We start from the raw sequence: 12159 nt of genomic DNA, 5'->3' as shown, positions 1-12159 counted from the left end.
TCCCTCTCTCTCAATGAGTGTTTAGTGAAAATCTTCCTATTGTATCTTACACATGTAGGGAGCGTTCTTTTATTTCGTATTTAACGCAAAAAAAAATCCTGATCACTTAGATTTAGCGATGAACGCGTGTATTTCACTTAACATTTCGTTTCTGAGAATTTAGCATTATGACATGTACTTCCGTTTGAGCAACTGTAAAACTACTAAGCTTTGAGTAAAAATCAACCATAATTTTCTAATCAAACTTTTTTTTCATCTTTGTACAGAGGAAGACTACGACGCGTTCTGTCTGGCGTACATGTTCACCTACCGTGACTTCGAGATGGGCACCCTCGGTCTAGCTTGGACCGGTGATCTCAAGAATGCCGGTGGAGTCTGCGAAAAGAACGGGGTAAGTGTTGCTGCGGAGAATGACTAACAAAGACTTACCCGCTCTGGCGGGGATGTAATTCGTCTGGAAGATTTCCTTTCTTGCGAAAGAAAGAAAACCGGAGTTGTTCTTGAGAAGCTAAGGGGAGGAAATCGATTTTGCATTCACAAAGAAGCTGTAAGTTCTTTTTTGAAAAAAAGAAGCAGAGGATAATCGTGGACAGAATGCCGGAACCAAGTTCTAGCGGGTCCTTGTTTAACCTTTGCAAGTCTGCTCAGAAAGGTAGATCCACTCTGACGGACGCAAAGCTGTAGCAGTTGGGGGGGGGGGAAGCAAAATAAAATTTCATCCCATAAATAAGTAAGTGCATAAAGCTGATTTTTAGCCAACAAGGATGCCCCATGAATGAAAACCGTTGGACGCAACTCAAACCAACGTGTCTTGGTCTTTAAGGATCCAGTACACGCGAAAAAAAATTACCTCGACTTTTTTACGGAAATTGTAATAACTCTGAATTTTCTATACAGTCAGAGTCCCACCACAGAGTAACACAGAGTCACCATTGCCATTTGGTTTTTGGTTCCACTTCGCGGTACATCGCAGGTACATCGCACGCCTGTTACTCTGTGGTCCCACTTTTTGTATTAGGTCCTGTAGAAATGTTTTGCAAAGTTAACAAGACCTAAACTGATCTGATTGTTTCAATAGTTTCTTCAAAAAGCCCAAAAAACTTGCGAAAATAGCTATTCCATAGCAGATCAATTTAGGTCTTGTTAACTTTGCAAAACATTTCTACAGGACCTAATACAACAAGTGGGACTCTAACTGTATAGAAAATTCAGAGTTATGACAATTTCCGTAAAAAAAGTCGAGGAAAAAAATATTCGCGTGTTTACATTTTACACTTTGTTCTATTTAAAAGTAAAATTTGTAAACATACCTTTTTGCAATAGAGGAGAAAATCGTGACGTCAGAAATGAATTCAAATCACTCAAAGTTCATTTTGTGAGTGACTTTAACATTTTGGCATAGTTTGACAGCTACCTCGTTCCCAGGTTTTCTGTGGGAGAGAAAAGGAGGCGAATACTTTATGAAAATCATACCTGTCAAAATTCCTAGCCTCAAAATTTTGTCGCGAGTTGCTTTTCTCCTCTATTCCGCTGTGAAACTGTCAACTTTTCCTGTCCTTCTGAAGAAATGAAACGGCCTACTTTTTCCTACCAAAAATAACAGAATCGAATAGCAACACTTTTCAAAATAAATGCTGAAAAGTTCTACTTTTCAGCACTGAAATGAGTGCTGAAAAGTTGAACTTTTCAGCACTTGTTTTGAAAAGTAAAACTTTTCAACATTTTTTTTATTTAAACGATTTATTGGAAAAATACATGAAAGCTTACTTAAAATTTCACTCAATGGGTGTTTTTCGGAATTGCAAAAAATATTGTATGGAACTCGTTGCAAAACTTGATTTTTTCAACACCCGTCGTATTTATCCAACTCGGTGAGCCTCGTTGGATAAATGTACGACTCGTGCTGAAAAAAACTTCTTTTTGCAACTTGTTGCATAAACTACTAATTTTTAATCTACTCTTGATTTATAAGGTTACTTTTCGAAATTATCGAGCGAAAACTTACACGCTGTCACAGAAAAACTAATTTCTGAGCAAAAAAAAGTGGAAAACATTTCGATACAAATCTTCCGATTTTCTAAACTCCTTCATTTGAAAGCTCTTAAAAAACAAACATCTCTACGTTCGAATGTTTTGCCCTTCTTTGAGACACACGGACACGGACAAAAAATAACGTTCCCCGGAAAAGGAAAAACACAAAATTACATCAATTTTAATGGACAACGGCGGCGGCGGCGGTGGCGAAGGAAATCGGAACTGCCAACGTTCGGGACACCAGTCGGATCCTCTTCCCTCCCACACGGCTGTCCAAGTCTGTCGATTTTATCGCCCTTCCTGATATGAATTTTCCATTTTCCATCGATGTGGAACAGCTGCTGCTGCCGTTGCACTCAATGCCGGCGCGATGAATATCGAAGCGAATGGAGCGTTTTATAGGCGGTTTATGGAGCAATAAGGACATGTACCTACTCCGGAGAGGAGAAAAAAAATACCGTCAAACTTGAAAGCAGTTCTGAAATCTTAAAGCATGGTCAGGAAAAAATATAAACCTGCTGGAAGGGTCAATTCCGATGTTTTATGGCAACCCATCGCCGCCATTATGGCGAGCTCAGAGTTGCACGATTAATTAAAATCAGCAATTCCCTGAAAATTTGCAGAACTGGTGAATGTGTAAAGAAGCTCAATCGTCTTTCGTTCGGTTGAAACTCGAAATGAGGCGAGCTTTTTGAAATACCGGCGCTGCAGGGAATTTACCGCCTTGATCACAATAAATAAATCATATTTTGCCAGCGCCGGAAGCTTCGACTTATTGCCTCTTGCTAACCAATCACAGAGCTGGTGCTTCAATTTAATCAAAACATTTCCAAGAACACTGATTGTTGTCATCCGATAAAGCTGAGTGAAAGAACCGGATGCTCGTCTCGTCTTAATAAAACATTTTCCTCTTTGCCCGGCGTCGATATTGCATAGCTGGCCCCAAACAACCCCCTCTGCTGCAGTAATTGTTTGAGGAAATTGCATTTCCTGCAAAAACTATAATTTTGTACATTTCTTTTTTAATCGAAAGGAAATAAGAACAAGATTGCAAGAGATATTTTTGTCATATTAATTGAATTAAAGTGTGCATTTATTTTTTAAGAGCTTGTTGTTTTTCATATTCTCTAAATTTAAATAACTCATTTTCGATTTTTTACACTATCTGTTGCGTCACAACTCGGTCGGCGATGTAATTATGACGGTGGAATATACACAGAAAAAAATTGTGTAAATTTGGAAGGTGTTATTTTGAAGACTCTTTTATGACCTCAATTAAGACTGAAAAAGCGACATTACACCAGAAAAGTTGTGAAATTACACATTTTTAGAGGTAAATTACACATTTTTTCTGACATAAAATATGTACCACTTCCCAGATGTAATATCACCATGATTTTTTTTCTGTGTAGTTAACTGTAATCGCTGTTTTGGGGATGATTCTCAGCGAAGGAAAACACGTTAGTTTCACTAAACTATTCAAACTGAAATATATTTAAGTAAAAGTTAGTAAAAGGCGTTCCACAGTACGCAGACAACTTTATTTGAAAATGTTGTTAAAACAAAATAAACGAAGATTATTTTGTTTTAAATATCCTCACATGCAGTTTTCTGTGATTTTTCATACTTTGATTAGTAATTGTTTTCAATCACTTCAGTGTTGAATCTTGAAACCGTGAGACTTTCAAAAGTACCCAATTGCCAGAGCACAAACGAGACATTTCTATCACGTAATAAATTTTCCCTTTCCAGACGCTAAGAACGTTCCAATTTCTCCTCAAGAAAGCCATTCAGCTTAGACATACCCTCCTCCCATACAGAAAGAGGGCGCCACCGCAGTTTGGCGCTTTGTGATCGCGGTCACGTTTCTCCGTCGTCGACTCCAACATTGGCATCGCGCACAGCTCAAAAGTCGCCAAAGTCGAAATAGTTGCCATTACGTCAACAAAAGGCGCCCTCGGAAGAATCGTTTTCCCATTAACTCGGCCAAATTGGCTATTTCTGTGGAGAAAGAGAGGCTGCACGAGGGCTTCGCTTTGTGCCAATTGACAAGATGTGATATATTGTATACTGGTTCGGAAATGAGTGTCGGACCAACATTTCCGTTCTTCCTGATTTATGGGTAGGAATGGTGCTATAAAAAAAGCTCACCAAAAGAGGGTGCTTGCTCTTTGCCAAACAGCAGCAGTAACACGAGAAATGTCACAGCGAGAATGAAAAAAAAAATCGACACGCAAACATTCAATCAAGTCACGTCTGGTTAGTGGTTCTATCATTCTGTCGCACGAGAACAAGTCCGTTCAAGTCAAACGTCACACCACGTTGTAGCGGGTCTCGATTTAGAGGTTAGGTTCAACGGTCTCCATTCATGCACCGAACCACCACGCTTCTTTCTTTTTGTTCGGATGTAGTTTTACGAGTCTCTCCGGATCAAAAATATACATGCAAAGTTCATTTCCCGCGGTTGACTGGAGGGAGATTGTCTGCACGAGACGGCAGCCATGATTGTCTGGTATCTTGGATATGATATTATGGGTAAAAGTTTATTTCAATTTAGTGTGTTCTTAGAGCTGTCAAAACAATACACGCTTATCAAATTACACATTTGGATCAGATTGCATGATTCACGTCAAGAAATTACACTTGCAACATCAAGTTGCGAGCAAACACCCACGCTAACTGACAATTTACGCCACGTCATATCGCTGCAGAAAGCTGTCATCACCAGGAGAGCAGACCCATCTTATGATATTCCTCCTGCTTCTCCACCACCACCATCACAAACCAAATTAAACTGTAACCGGTGCCGTTTTGCGCGTTGCATAACTTTCAGGCGAGCAACGTGATAAAACATGACAACGCGTCTGGTTCCGGAACTGCCCTGTCCCCAACGGTTCCATCCTGACCAGCGACCAACGAGCATCTCCCCCAAAGCTCCAGAAGTATAAATTAATTATTGTTACTCGGTGTCATTTTGTTTCCCCGTTGTCTGACAACCGACGAGGCCGGCGCCGGAAAGTAGACAACAAGGAAAACTTCCGCGCGCCACGTTACTTTAATAACGAATCGTCGCCCAGTGCGGATTGCTCTTTGTACCGAGTTGGCCCGAAGAGGGCGCCTTAAAGGTAGGCAACACGCGCTACGCAACAAGCTGAAATTCAATTAAGACGATGGCTATTTTATTTCGCTTGTTTCGTTTTTTTCTTTCTTCTTCAAAGCATTTTCATGTGGAGCAGAACGAGGCAATAAAGTAAATAACAAGCTGGAAGCCGGTTCCACTTTTGCATGTTTCACCCTTCTAACTAAGAGGAATTCATTTATTTATTTTCTTCGTCGCAGGAAATTCAACCCAACTGGTGAAGGGGGGGCACAATGCAACCAGACGGCATTGTTCTTTTTAAAATGTTCAACTCGAATATTTTATTATATCGTGTATCAATCTGTCAATTTACACTCTTATTTGAATTACTCAATTTTTGGAAGCTCTCAAATAAATTGAAAAAAAAAACCAGAAAAACAGTATTTTTGGCATCACTGCCTGTCACCGCTGTCAAAAAAACACCCAAAAGCAATGTATGTAGATTGGTAAGGTAAGTCGGGTTTTCCAGCTGTCACCTTCGGCATGCTTAACAACCCTACAGAAAAAAAAATCCGGTGAAATTTGACCAGAAAATGGTCAAATTTTGACTTTTCTGAAAATTTCCATATAAAATCCGGGTTTCGTGCTAACTTTTTTGACAGCTGGGAAATCTCGCCTTACCTTATCTAATCTACATACCTTGACCCAAAAGTGGGTTCAATCACAAAACAAAGCAAAACAAGCCGGAAAAAAGTAAACCAAGTAATCCAGTACGAATAAATACATCCGTTTATAAACATTTGTTTGCTTTGTCCAGCCCTCGATGGGCCTCGGTGCACAGATTTCGAAGGGATTACCGGTGAGTGCGGTCCCTGCTCGGAGGAGTTTAGATTCCGCCGCCCGCCAGTCCATTGATGGCGTGATTGAGTGCCATCAAATTGGAGGGATTTTTTTCCGTTTCGTTTGCTCTGTTGCGTCGGCAGCGGTTCTTGTTGGAAATCCAAACCGTGCACTCGAGTGACGGTAATTTTTACGAGGATTTGGGAGTTTCGTTTTGCGGAGGTATACACCCTTACTTTATTATTCTTGAGCAAACAACCCGGGAAATGGGACCGATTTTCGACGGTGGGGACTTGAAGCGACTAACAAATAAAAAAAGTCTTATCGATTTTTATCATATTTGATAATATTTTTTTCTGTATGTTATTTAAATTCCCAATCTTGATTATTTTCTGTTAACCACCAGTTTACACGATTAATTGGAAAGGACACTATAATATGGTTTAAAGCAGTTCACTAGCTTTTTGCATAAAAAATGCATTTTTTTAATTTAATGATCCCCTTGGAACGAGCTGTCAAGAGCAAGATACTTTTTGTCAAGAACCCAATCAGTTCAATTCTAATTCTGAAACGGAATCTAATTAGAATCGTATACGAATTCCGTTTCAAACGCAACGGCTATTTTTTAACTTTTTGAAAATTGTTGATCCGACTTTTGGTCGATCAAAGCCAAATAATATACGTAATAATAAAAAATGAGTAATTTATGGAGTAAATTATGCAAAATGCCTTTTTTTTATGGACAAAGATTCAAACAAATTAAAATGCAATGAAAACGCAAGGGAGTGATGGAGCAAGCAAAATCACTAATTCACATAACTAATTTCAAGATTGATCAGTAAAAACCGAAAATGCGATCAAAAAATAAAATGGCCGAATACAGCTCTTAACTGCTTAATTAATTGTTTGTTAACACAAAGACCAAATCATTTAACCATTTGCTGACGTACGCATAATTTTGCAGACCAAAACCAGGTAATGAATTGAAAAAAATAAATTTGGTTTCAAATTGTTTTTTATTCTTGATTTCTGTGCACCTATGTCTACAACCAAGATTGTTTACTTTTTACTTTTTGGTCTGACAGTGTTGGTCTGACAGATTTGGTCTGACAGCTCTATCATAAATTTGGTCTGGTTCAGGCGAGGGATAGGACACAGCACCCTCTAGTGAAAAGTAGAACGAACATGAGTACGAAAACATAGAGATTTCCTCTGTTGTATTTAAATTTGTGTAAGTTTCCCGTACGTCAACCATTGCACGGCTGTGAAAAATTACTCAATATAAACAACTCGATCTAACGTTGGCAAAGATGGCCAAGGGAGCGTTATTTTATTACGTAACGCAGTAGGGAGGGAGGGGGGTCGGAGGCCTTGTTACGCTCCATACAAATTTTTAAAATTTTTTATGGAAATGTTGTTACGAGGGGGGGGGAGGGGGTAAAAATCCGATTTTTTGCGTTACGTAATAAAAGAACGCTCCCCAAGTAAAGGTTTTTGAAGCAACTTTCACCAGATAAAAAAAAACATCAGGACTTCTCAACCCAAGTCTCAACCTCATCCAAGCGGAAGGAATTCCGCGGATTTCCTCGAAGCGCTACCAGCAGGAGATGTAAATTTTAATAAATCAGTAGCACCACCTGAGTAATCTTGCTCGTGCTGGGTATTTCTTTCGCTATGTTGGCTTTAACGTGGAGATAATTTCAGATTTTCCTAAACTGTTCCGTTGCACCAAGAATCATCAAAAAAAAACCTCGAAAAAGGTTCATTATTCTGCTTCAAAGCCCCGTTCGCGATTGCCATCAATTTTCCGGCGAGCGCGACCGAAGCGCTTAGTGCCATCTGTTGTTCGTTAATGCGACGAGCGACAGTTCTACACTACAATCGCCGGAATGTAGGCAATCCCCAAATAAACACAGATTTTTTGTGTCACCGAAGAGATGGAAAAGTTCTGTCGCCGAATGGTTTGAATCGCACATTCCGGAGAAATTATTATCCACACATACCGCGTTCTGTCAAGCTTGTCACAGACAAGCAGATCACAAACTGTCATCGGATGCCATAATGGCGCCAGAAAAGGCGAAATCTCCTCGCCCATCTATGTCCCTTGAAGCCCAGCACGACGCTACGTGCGCCGTGATTTATGCAACCGAGACCGTCATTCGCACCATCATGGCGGGTCTAGCTACGCTCGTGCCGGTAAAGCAGCTTAGCCAGCCACTATCTACTGCTAATTCTCACCAGCCGGCGTATGTGGCGTGATTTAGGATTTTCCACCGTTGTGAACTTCCCTGGAGGGGGACACGAACGCTAAAGGACCGACGGTTGTTGCCATCAACACCATGCGAGCTTACATCGCACAACAGCAGCTGTCAGAGTAGTGCGCGATGAGTTGGTTTAGCTGCAGTTTTTTTTATAGTGGCGCCGCCATTATGGCAAAGATTGACAACTGCACCCTGGCGTGTGCGTGCTTCGACGGCATGGTTAGGGCTGGCAAGTTTAAGTTACACTCATATGCAAGATAACTCAATTCTGAGTTATTTTCACACAGATTTTGTCGAATTGAACCAACTCAAAATGTTTTTTGGAAGTATGCTTTTCAGACGAGTTTGAGTGAATTCCACTGGAAGGTTGATTAATTTTTATTTGAAATTCCTCATTTAAAATTTTACTCAAGCCTTTGAAATAAGAGCAATCTTCATTGTGTTGAGATTTGTGTAATATTTTGGAAATGCCAACTAGAGTGCTCCCAACTCATCATTTTCCCATTTATCTGAGCTTTTCCCTCCCATCCAATTCCCAAAATCGTAACAAATTGCAATCACGGGAACTAATTCCACCAAATCGCACCTAAATTGGTCCATAAAGCGGTGAAACAGCAGTGTTGCCAGCTGCGGACCCTCACGAGCTGCAACATCCCCGGACATTCTTGTCACGATCACGCCGAAGGGCTCACATATAACGAGACACAAAAAACGTACGAAAACCACCACCACGTGATGATAAATGAGGTTTCTTTTTGCGATTCGATGCCTATCGAAGAGGATTCACAGAGGAAAAGGTCTTGGGAAAATTGCAATTATTGATTGCCAAACCTTCGCCCAAGAAATAGAAATAGTTTTTCATTTTGCCGATTTCCCGCACGTAGCGCGTCCTTCATCAAGAGTTTTCTTTTTTTTTTCTATCCGTGTGAAGATAATATGAACCTGGGGACAAACTTGAACTTGGAGCGTGAGAAATTTCGCTAATCTCGGCGCAATTATTGCGGGGATGACAGGGCCATTAAATAATGTCGATGGGAATGGGTCCTTTTTCAATAAGGGGTTCAGCGAATTGATTTCGTTTGACACTTATGTTGTCAGGAGTTACATTTTACTGAATCTTAAAAAAAGTTCCCATTTTTCAGCCATTTTTTACGAAAGTCAAGTAAATTTTTCAAATACTAGCAACACTGTTTGAAGAATAAGGCTTTCTAGTCAGAAATTTACCAACACATTCAAAGTTAATTTACATGGCAGCTAGGGGTTTGTTTGCATCAGATTAGCTATCTCTTTCTAGCGAATGTTTTTTGTCAGGCGACTTCTACACCCAAAGTTAAAGGCCGAGGGGATAGTCCTCCCGAAAAGAAACGTGAGGAAAGTACTATTTTGCGTGAGTAAAGACCTCTCGCGTGTTCATTCGTTCATTGAAACAGTTCATCCTATTGAGTGGCTTATATGGACAAAAGACCGCCACATGTCGAGATGGATCACAAACGGTCTTAGACGTCAACTGACACCGCAAAGGAAAAAAAAGACCACCACACCATGGTGGCCCATACGGCAAAGGCACGGTTCAATAAGCCGTCTTGGGTTCGAGTCTCGGCACAGGTATTTTTTTTTTTTTTTTTTTGATAGATGAACTTTTTTGGAAAATGAACCCATGAGTAGAGTACGTTTCTTTCAAAGGTACACGCCGCGCGGCATTTCAGAACGTGCCGTAGACATTGTTGCCAGCGATTTTCTGCACTTTTGGTGCAATTAAAAACATATCTGCCAACAATGCCAGGCGATTCGAAGAAGAAGATCAACAAAAACAAAACGTGCAGTATGGGATTTGACAGCGCGCATTTGCCGAAAGTGCGGCGCGTCGTTCCGAGGCTGGTTTGCCGCGTGTCTTTCTCGGGAATACGGGCAATACTCTCGGTAATTTCGGGATTTATCCTCTCCGTCCGCACACAGTACCATTTTACTACCGAACCAAGCTCTTTATCCTCTCGTATGCCGATGCCTAGTTCTGGGTGTAGCTATTTTTTTTTTTTTTGACTGACCGCCCGATATGTCAGCCAACATTTTTCTCAGGGCTGTTCCAGCTCGAGCTCGATCAATGTACAATGGTCAATGGTTTGCATCAGGACACTGTGGGGAGAAGTTCGTCATTTTCGGGTTGAATTATTTTTTTTTTCACTGAGCCAAGCCTAGAAGGCCTTATTGTCTAGGTTTTCAAAGAATCTAAATTTTTAGTTAAATCACTCAAAATCAACCGAAACCGAACCTACTCAGGCATGAGTAAATGCTCGAATCCATTTCTGCATTATGCGGTTTTACGAGAAGCCGAGTAATTTTAACCCAATTTCCCAAAAAAAAATCTATGTGTAAATCATTTATCTTTGTAGACAAGCTTTGTAAACAAATATTTGTTAACGTTCAAAATCGACAACATTGCTGTTCAAATCGATTTTTTTTCGAAACATGTTCGTTCTGAACATGTAGTGAACTTTAAACACATATGTAAAACTAAAAAAAACTGTGGCAGAACAAAACCGAGCTAATCAAAAACTTTGCTGAAAATTCCCCAAACCGTGCGGTCCTTCGTCCAAATCTAGAAATTCTTTTGAATGAAACCACGGAACCGTTCATCCACTCCTACGCTCTTGGGGACAGCCACCCCAACGATTATCTCTTTCATCATCATTTATCAGCCCTCTGCCAGCTTGGGGCACACGGGCTATGCTGTCAGTTCCAGTTGCTCGCACACATGTCCCCGCTTCGTCCTCGCGTTCGCGCGTCATTGTAGAACATTAATTACGAACTCCAGTTAGGCCAACATAATCAGAACTTGACCGAATGTGGAGTATCTCCTCGTCGTTAGGGCCAAAAGTTTCCCACACACACTCACATCACAACAGTACAAAAGATAGCCGCCATTCAGGCGCGAGTGGCGTACAAAAAAAAGAGATGAAACGATTCGTCATGGTAGCCTGGTCCTGAAAGAAGAGTGACCACACGTGGAAAGATTGATTACCAGAGGCGAGTTTTGTCGAATACGAAAAGCAACAGGACCCACGTGGGTGGTCTATTACCGAGCGGAAACACCTAATTAGGATATCAAAGACATGGTCGTTCGAGTGCTTTGTTGCCCGTAATAGGATCAAAACGGGATCATTCCTACGAATGCCGCGTAAAAATGAAAGACTTGCGTTGAATGAGACACGTGTAAGCCTCTAATTGTGGGTATTACATAAGAAGAGCACACTCTGGCGGCCAAAGCACGTACTAAATCGTGTGGTAGGCCACGACGTACGTGCGTGTACAAGAATACAAAGCCGATCAAAGATGGCAGTGACAAAGCATCTCTGTCACTTGGGTGACACTAATTATTCTCTTACCCAAGCAAGAGCTTTAAGCTCTCTAATCTTCGCTTTAAGCCTGCGACAAGCCCCCGTCGTCGACGCTGACGAACCAGCGTAAACAACAATCTTAAAGGGGCTGACTTTTCACGATTACGGTCATTTTTCACACCACGCAGCAGTGGTGCCATCTTGAGATACCGAGAACCCCCAGAGGGACGTCGCATCGCCCAGGAAGTCTACCTTCCAGGCGCGTAAACCTAGATTCTTTACATCCGGTTGTCGCGTACCCCGCACACCTCGTTTCATCTCCGGCACAACACCCGAAGAATTATGGCTCCATTCGGGACACCCAAAGCCTAAAAAAAAGGGGTGTTTGCAAGATACAATCGAGTGACAGGCGTAAAAAAAATCCAACAAAACCTCTCGGACACGTAAAAGCTTTTTATCTTGGAGTTACACGCCTCCGCGAGAGACCTTCTGTTTTATAATAAAAAAAGAAAATGACACAAGCAAATGGTGACACTTCTTCACAGAACCGAAAAGCGCTGGCAATATTGCCTTTGACGTTTGCGTGCTATCGCAAAAAAAACAACCAAAT

At 41.1% G+C, this 12159-nt stretch overlaps 1 protein-coding gene across 1 annotated transcript in view; it reads left to right on the top strand.

The window, feature by feature from the left end:
* LOC120424630 (uncharacterized) overlaps window positions 1–12159 on the top strand; it is a 237581-nt gene that overhangs the window by 194761 nt on the left and 30661 nt on the right. Inside the window, exon 8 of the mRNA XM_039588796.2 lies at window positions 267–391. Coding sequence (XP_039444730.1) covers window positions 267–391 — 125 coding nt within the window. The remainder of the gene's footprint in view (window positions 1–266; window positions 392–12159) is intronic.

Source organism: Culex pipiens, chromosome 1 (genome assembly GCF_016801865.2).
Source record: "Culex pipiens pallens isolate TS chromosome 1, TS_CPP_V2, whole genome shotgun sequence".
In the NCBI taxonomy this organism is placed as follows: Eukaryota; Metazoa; Arthropoda; class Insecta; order Diptera; family Culicidae; genus Culex; species Culex pipiens.
This window is presented reverse-complemented; position numbering and strand designations above follow the sequence as displayed.